The sequence below is a fragment of the Centruroides sculpturatus genome, unplaced genomic scaffold (genome assembly GCF_000671375.1).
Source record: "Centruroides sculpturatus isolate CEXI.00-Female unplaced genomic scaffold, Cexi_2.0 scaffold271, whole genome shotgun sequence".
In the NCBI taxonomy this organism is placed as follows: Eukaryota; Metazoa; Arthropoda; class Arachnida; order Scorpiones; family Buthidae; genus Centruroides; species Centruroides sculpturatus.
In genome coordinates, this window is record NW_019384474.1 from 704925 (window position 1) to 712856 (window position 7932).

Genomic DNA, 7932 nt, shown 5'->3' on the forward strand with positions numbered 1-7932 from the left:
TGTGTAAAATAAATTAAACACAAACTTTCAAATCATTAATATGTATTTAACTGTATTACATACTTAGCTGCAGCCATCCATTCATCATAGAGAGCAAAAGTCATGAGTGGTTCTGGTAATTCTCTTAAATAAGATTTTAGAACTCCTATAATTTATGATTAAAACAAAAAGTGTAAACAAAATCAGTTGTTGAAATACATTTTAGAGAAATATTGAATTGAATATCTACCTGCAACAGCATGTGGGTCTCTAATGTATTCTGTCATATCAACAACACCTGCATCAAATGCATTCTAAAATATTTTTCAAAAATAAATAAGGATATTTATAATAAAAGTTTAAGAATATTTATATTTGAGATTATTTACAATAATTTATTTATTTATTATTTATAAGATTTAGAAATTATAAAAATCTTTCACAGTAAAAAATATTACCTTCAGTTTTTTCATCTTTGATGAACTCCCTGCAATACGAAATAACCCCTATAAGAGAGAAAATAACAAACTTTAAAACTTTATTTATAATGATCAGTTTTGTAAATACAATTTTTTAATAAATATTTATATATATAATCAATATATACATGGCATATCAATATGAATATGTTATGTGCATGTTTTATATTAATTAATGGTAAGTGCAGAATCACATAAATTAAAATAAAACAGTTAAGGCTGGTTCATACTTCAAGAGAATGGAAAAGAGAAGTAAAAACAACACTAACAGGTGTACTAAATACACAACACTTCATGCATTACCAGTAACATACTTCCATTCTCTTTTGGTTAGAGAAAAGTCAACAGAAATTCTACTTTCCTTCAACATGAAGACTGGTAAAACAAATGATTAGAATTAGAGAAGAATTATTTTCAATGAATCATAATTTATCATTTCTTTATTTTAAGTTGAACATATCCAAATACATCTTTACATAGGACTACATATATTTAAAACTTACCTAAAATATTGAAAATTCAGAATCATCTTTCATCAGAATTACTTTTTTTGTAAGGTTATATTATTTCCATTCTCTCTTCTTTTCAAATTAATTAACCGCATACACTACTCTTATTTTTTAAGAATTTTATGATTCATGTTTCACTTTCACTATATTTTTGAAGCTTTATTTTAAACTGCAAATACTGAAAGCATACATGCAATTCTCTTTCGTTCTTTTTAAGTATGAATACTTTTGAGAAGAGTAAGAGAAAAGACACATACTCTTCTCTTTACCATTCTCACAAAGTATGAACTGGCCTTTACTGTAAGATACTATATCTATTTCTTAAATTTGCCTATTGTTTCTTTAATATGTAAAATCAAAGTTAGTAATTTTTAAAAATTGAAATATATTTCATTTCCACATGTTTCAAATGAAACAATTCCAATCGTATTGAGTTTTTGTTTGTTTGTGATTATTTAATTTATTATTATTTCTGACATACCTAAAAAGATAAAAAATACACAAAAATGTATTTTATTAAAATTTTCTAAATAAAAATAAGATTAATGCTGACAATTTTACCAATGTTTATAATTTTGAAAAGTCAATTAAAAATAATTTTGATTGCTATTCAATATATATATAATTTTATTTTATTTTATTAACAAGTACAAAAATTTTTCTTAAAATTTAGCAAACTAATAAATTAAATTTTTTATCAAATTACATTACCTCTTCACAAATGCCAAATTCTAGCAGAAAACCAACACAGGATTCAATTACCCATGCTATCTGACGGTCAGATATACGCAAATGTTCCTCTAGAGAACAACCAAACACTGGTTTCTGAGGAAAATCCTCTATAAAAGAAAAATAAATAATTGAAGATGATAAATTTCAATTTTAGTAATAAAACTTATTTAAATATTTTTATTTATAACATGATATAAACTATTTGTTCAAAAACTTTTAATTACATCAGCATATGTAAAATATATCTTATTAAACATTTACTTACTGATGATATTTTCAAATGATGGTAAAGCTGAGTCTAATATGCCTAGAACAGCTCTATGATAATTAGCTTGTAAACGATACCATTCAATGATCAGTTGAGCAAATTCTGGTTCTCGACTGATTAGTGCAAACATTTCAGCTGCCAAGGAATCCTGCAAATAAGAATATTAAATAAAAATTTATTACTTAGATATATAATAAAAAATTCACAGGAAACATTTATATATAAACAAACTAATCAAAATACTTGAACAATGTCATATCAAAAAGGTATTCATAATTGTTTAAAACATTGATGGAATTTCTATTAATTTGATTTACGAATTTAATCAAATTAGTAGAAATTACTGTATAAAACTATGTAAATTAAAACAAAAATATGTATACTCTAACTAATATCTGGCGTGAAAACTCCAAACAAAGATTGGCAAACACTTTCAACGCCCCTCCTGGGCTCTTCTTTAGGCCAAATTTAAAGAAGAAATGAATCTCTCAACAGTGTGGCAATATTTATTGGATGATAAATCGTAAATTGTTATATCGGGATTATTATAGGATGACCACATCGTATCTCCACTAGTAAAAACTATATTTTGAAATGGCATGTGATTATATGATATGGTTATATGATACACGAGATTATTATAGGATGTGCACATCGTATCTCCACTAGTAAAAATTATAAAAAATTATATTTTGAAACAGCACGTGATTGCCTTCCTCATTTGAACTTTTAGAAATGGAGCACATTCTTATTTAAAAACATTCAATTTAAGAATCCAGTTACAGTAAATTTGGCCTGAAGAAGAGCCCAGGAGGGCATCAAAAGCATTTGCCAATCTTTGTTTGGAGTTTTCATGATGGACATTGGTTACAGAGTATACATATTTTTTGTTTTATACGACCCGGTGTGGGAGAAATCTTTGGCTATATAAATTAAATTCATTAACTTAGTTCTAATGAATCAGATAGGTTATGTATCATTATTATTAATTATTATTTAAATTACATAATTTCAGTATTAAAATAAAAACTTTTGCTATTATTACATTATTTAATACAATACTAAAATCAAGAACGATATACAGCATATGATATGATTTAATATGAATAATAAAACTAAATTTTATTATTATTATTATTATTTCATTACATTAAATCATACAAAATTCATAAATACTACCTTACCCTGCATTGCTCTACTTTCATTGATGCATCTTCCAATTCATCCTTTAAACAATCAGCCTTTGCTGTAGCAGTTGTCACACTGCTAGATAATGAATGTTTTGCAGCAGTTTGATACCTGAAATACCATAATATATATTAATTTAATTTATAATTAATATTAATGTATTAAAGAAAAATATTTTACACTATTTCTAATAAATTTCTACAAACAATTATTATAATATGAAAATTATCTATATTTACTATTTCATGTGTAACATTTTCATAGCATATTTGACTAGTCTCCAATATCTATACAATCACTTATTACAGAACAGATGTTAGAATTTATATAAATACATCTATTTATTAAAGTTTTAAAGAAGAAACAGCTATTTAATTATTGAACTGTACATCTAGTTTTAATAACATTTCTAAAAAGCCTTTGATTTCTTTTTTTATACATTTTTTTAGTTATTGTTAAAAAGCTACCAAGAAAGTTTGATTTCTGATAGAGTATTTTTGAATAATTTTCAAAGAAATTTTTAAAAATTTGGATGTCACTATTTCTACATACACTCTTTGATCTTTAATGATGTATAGATAATTTTATTTGCTATCGTTCATATAAAATGCAACTATTTTCTGAGCATTAAACAAACTTTATTTTTGATAGTATTTTATAAAATATTTTAAAAACTTGACAAAAGAAAAATACTTTAAAAACATCATAAAAATAATTTCTTCATTTATGTTTTTGATAAATATTTATTTATATATAGCCATTACTCTTACATACAACTGAAATTTGTTATAATTTTGATAATCAAGCAATCTATTCATTTTCATTTTTTCATTCTAACGAATTCATCACTAGCAATTTAGAGCATCAAGCATTGTAAACTGTACATCATTCATGCTATATCTGAAATTAGTGTTCTCCTATTGTTTCGTTGTCATATGCAGAAGGCTATAAAACTGCCAACAATCAACAAATGTAACTTATCAAAATACAAATCTAATTTATCAAAGACTTTATATATCTGTCTAACTTTAACACTATATACATTGTCGCAGGAACCAACGGCAACCAGTCATTAGGAACACAAAGGTATTTATTCACTCAGACAATGTACAACTCCTGCAGCTTGCAGTACGAGAACAAGAACTGCTCTAAGCCTGAGAGCTCGCTGTTATATACTACAGAGACATGGTAGAAACATGGTAATTTGTTAGTATTTACATATGTTGTCAGACCGGGAGAATATACACACACACACAAAAAAACTGCATCAATGAGGTTCAAACCAGAGACCTTTGCTTGATAGGCGAAGAAGCTAACCTCTGCCCCATGAATGACACGGTGAAAAGAGCGAGGCATGGCAATATTATCACAATTTTCCATTTCAATAATATACAAATGAAAGATATTATCCTTGTGCAAAGAAATTCTATATCACAATAATATACCTGACATTGCATATAAACTAATTTATGCAGAGCATTTTTTATAAAGTTAGATTTGCTAATCATAGAAGAAAGCATCAGTTTCTGATTTAGCATTGATAAAGATTTCTGATAATTATACATCTACAGTATAAACTATGAATAGTGATCATTTAAACACAAGTAAACAACATTTATCAAAAAAATAAAAAATCCAAAAGATAAATATTTTTTCCATTTGTTCCATAGTTTCAGCAAATTTTCTTAAATGTTTTCTACATTCTACAAAATATTCGGTCCAGTTTCTCATTCTACTTAAAAATGAAAACTTTATTTTGTATTTGTTCTGAATATTAATTTGATAAAAGTATCTTTAGTTATGAAAGAATAATTTCTAAATATAAAAATTATAATTTTCAAACTTTAATATATCTTTTACAATAACTGAAAAAAAAATGAAAAAACTTATAACTAAATGAATTATATACAAAATAGTATATACAAATTTTAAGTGAAATACATTAAAAATTCATTCTAAAACTAAATCAAAAAACTATATAGACATAATTTTTGCATAATTATTCAGAAATTAAATGTTTGTTAAGTATAAAATAACTGAAAAAATTAAATAAAATTCATTAAAACTTAATAAATATATAATTTTTTACAACTTGCAAATTTAACTTTTTTTAAATTCCTTATCTTTGTTTTATTCTAAAAGTTGTTAAATTTTTCTCAATTATTCACTAATTTATCAACATTGATTTTTAATGCAGTTTAAACTATTTTAAATTATTTACCTCGTTCTTGTTGCATCCATATCAAGTGTCAACTTTGCAAGTTGTTTTCTTAGCTTTGTAATATTTGGAATTTCATTCTAAAAATAATAAGAAAGTACCAGTTTTTTATAAATAAACCAAATGCAAAAACAATAAAAATATTAATAAGAAAATCATTTTAATCAACTACAAATAATTTATATTCTTAGATAATACTGTATTTTTTTATACTGAAAATGATTGTAATACAAAAAATTATAATCAAAACTAACAATTTTGTATTTTTTTAGTACACAGAAATACAAAAGGGGCATGTAACTATGTAATGTATAAAAGACAAAGAATAAATCAAGTTATATACTGTACATTTATATTATCTTTTTAGTTACAAATTATTTAATTTTATCATTACAGTAGTCAAGTTAAATTTTTTCACAATTAATAGTAAGCCAAGTAATGAAATTTATTAAACTTTAAAGTATGTAAAGATTTCCAATTATTACAATGGCTAAAAAATAAATAAATAAATATGCATGCAATTCTCTTTTTAATAAGATATTAAAGATTAACTTTCCAAACTGCCTAGCCATTGAATATTTTTTTAAGCTAAAATTGAAGTTAAAATATCATTGAAGCTAAAATACATAAACAAAATTAATAATTCATAATACATACTGATTAATAAATATATCTATCCTGTAAATGAAACAGCAACTTGCAAATGATTTTAATATTTTGTTTATAAGATAAAAATTTTGAAAATGCATTTTTAAAAAAATGGTTAATTTAATATTAGGCTGAATAAATATATTCTTCTCTATGTTCATATCTTTATTTTTAAAAGTTTAATCAAAAAAAATTTTTTAACAAAATTTTAAAATCTAAAATTTATTTTAAAATTTATTAAATAAGTTTTTTCATTTGTGTAATTTTTTTAATAAAAACAAACAAATGCACTTTAATTCCAGTTACCAAAAAACACATTAACTTAATTACTGGAATACAATATTTAAACAAAAATTAAACAAACAAGCAAATAAAAAAATTAATTTAAAAATAAATGTTAAAAGATTTCTCTTCTTTTTAACTGTAAATATTTTACCAAAAATAAATTTTATCTTAGTCTGGTATGCCTCAAAAAATTTTATATAAGACATTTTTGCATTTGTATTTAATGTTTCATATGTAAAATTTATGTTTAAATATTTATATGTTTATGTTATATAACAAAATGTTAACTACAAAAAAATTTTTTAAATTAATTTGCAAAATTTTTATTCTACAAAACATTCATAAACAAACTAATTTTAAAATTTTAGCACCATCCATGATTGCTAAATCTAGTTAGTTTTTAATGAAAAATATGATTTAGCATTATATTTTAGTAGTAAAATAATTAATTACATTAAAGCCAAATGATTGCTGGATTATATTGGGCTACATTACTACTATTATTAATAATTAAACACTAAGTAATTTGACACTAGAGGCAAGTGTTTGGCTGGTTACTTATGGCACAGGCCGGAGACAACTCAGTGCTCACAACTTATAAAATCCCACTAGTAACTGGGTATTGTTACGTCTAAATTAATAGTTCTGGAAACAAAGATCAGATGAAAGTCCAGGTAACGTAATTAGCAATGTGACCGCACAGTAAGCAGGAGTTGTAGGTTTGAGTCCCACTTTGAGTCAATTCTTTTCTTCCAGAACATTCTAAACTAATTATTACAATATTAATTTAATTATTATTATTAAATTTAGCAAGAGATAACACCTAATGCCTACCTCAAGTGCCAAATTATTTAGCATTTAATTATTATTAATAGTGGTAATATAGCCCGATATAATCCGGCAATCATATGACTAATACATAATTATTGGGTATTAGTTCTTCATACTTGTAATTAATTATAATTATATCATAAGCCAAATATATTTATTTTATGAAATCACATTGTACAAAAAAGCAAATTTGCATAAAAAGATATCTAATTAATTAAAAATTTATTGTAAATAAATCCTTTTAATTTACAAATGGAATGCTTAACAAAACAGCAATACAGATTATAATAAAAAAGCATCACTTTGGTGACTATTTTGTTATTATTAAATAAAAAGATCAATTTTAATTATAATGTAACAAAATACAAAAAACAAAAATAATATATAACAGTCACCTTGGAGAGAGTATGATTGTAAGATTATTTATTTTTGTTAATTTTAAATACAGTGGATTCTGCTTAACTGGGACACATTGGGACTAATCCATTTTGGCCCAATTAAGTGACTTCCCCAATTAAACAAACTACAGTAGTGCATCATTTATCCAAATCAATTGGGGACTGGGGTTGTTCAGATAACTTATTTTTTGTATAACCAATTATGTATGAAAAAATATATTAATCTATCCCATGTTGAAATTTTTCTCCGTTGTGTGTCGCTTCGTGTTGAATTTTGTCGATGTTAAGCCTAACAAAAATTTTTATAATAATAATCATGGCTATTGTATCGTTAAAAATTATTTCCTTATTTTGTACAAACAAAATAAATATATTGAAAAATATAAAAACAAAAAAA

General features: G+C 24.0%; 1 protein-coding gene across 1 annotated transcript in view; it reads right to left on the bottom strand.

Annotated features, from left to right (window-relative positions):
* LOC111621279 (rho GTPase-activating protein 44-like) overlaps positions 1–7932 on the bottom strand; it is a 47222-nt gene that overhangs the window by 4512 nt on the left and 34778 nt on the right. Inside the window, exons 5-11 of the mRNA XM_023363365.1 lie at positions 5377–5453; positions 3152–3266; positions 1965–2115; positions 1679–1806; positions 438–485; positions 230–293; positions 64–145 (exon numbers count right to left, since the gene is read on the bottom strand). Coding sequence (XP_023219133.1) covers positions 64–145; positions 230–293; positions 438–485; positions 1679–1806; positions 1965–2115; positions 3152–3266; positions 5377–5453 — 665 coding nt within the window. The remainder of the gene's footprint in view (positions 1–63; positions 146–229; positions 294–437; positions 486–1678; positions 1807–1964; positions 2116–3151; positions 3267–5376; positions 5454–7932) is intronic.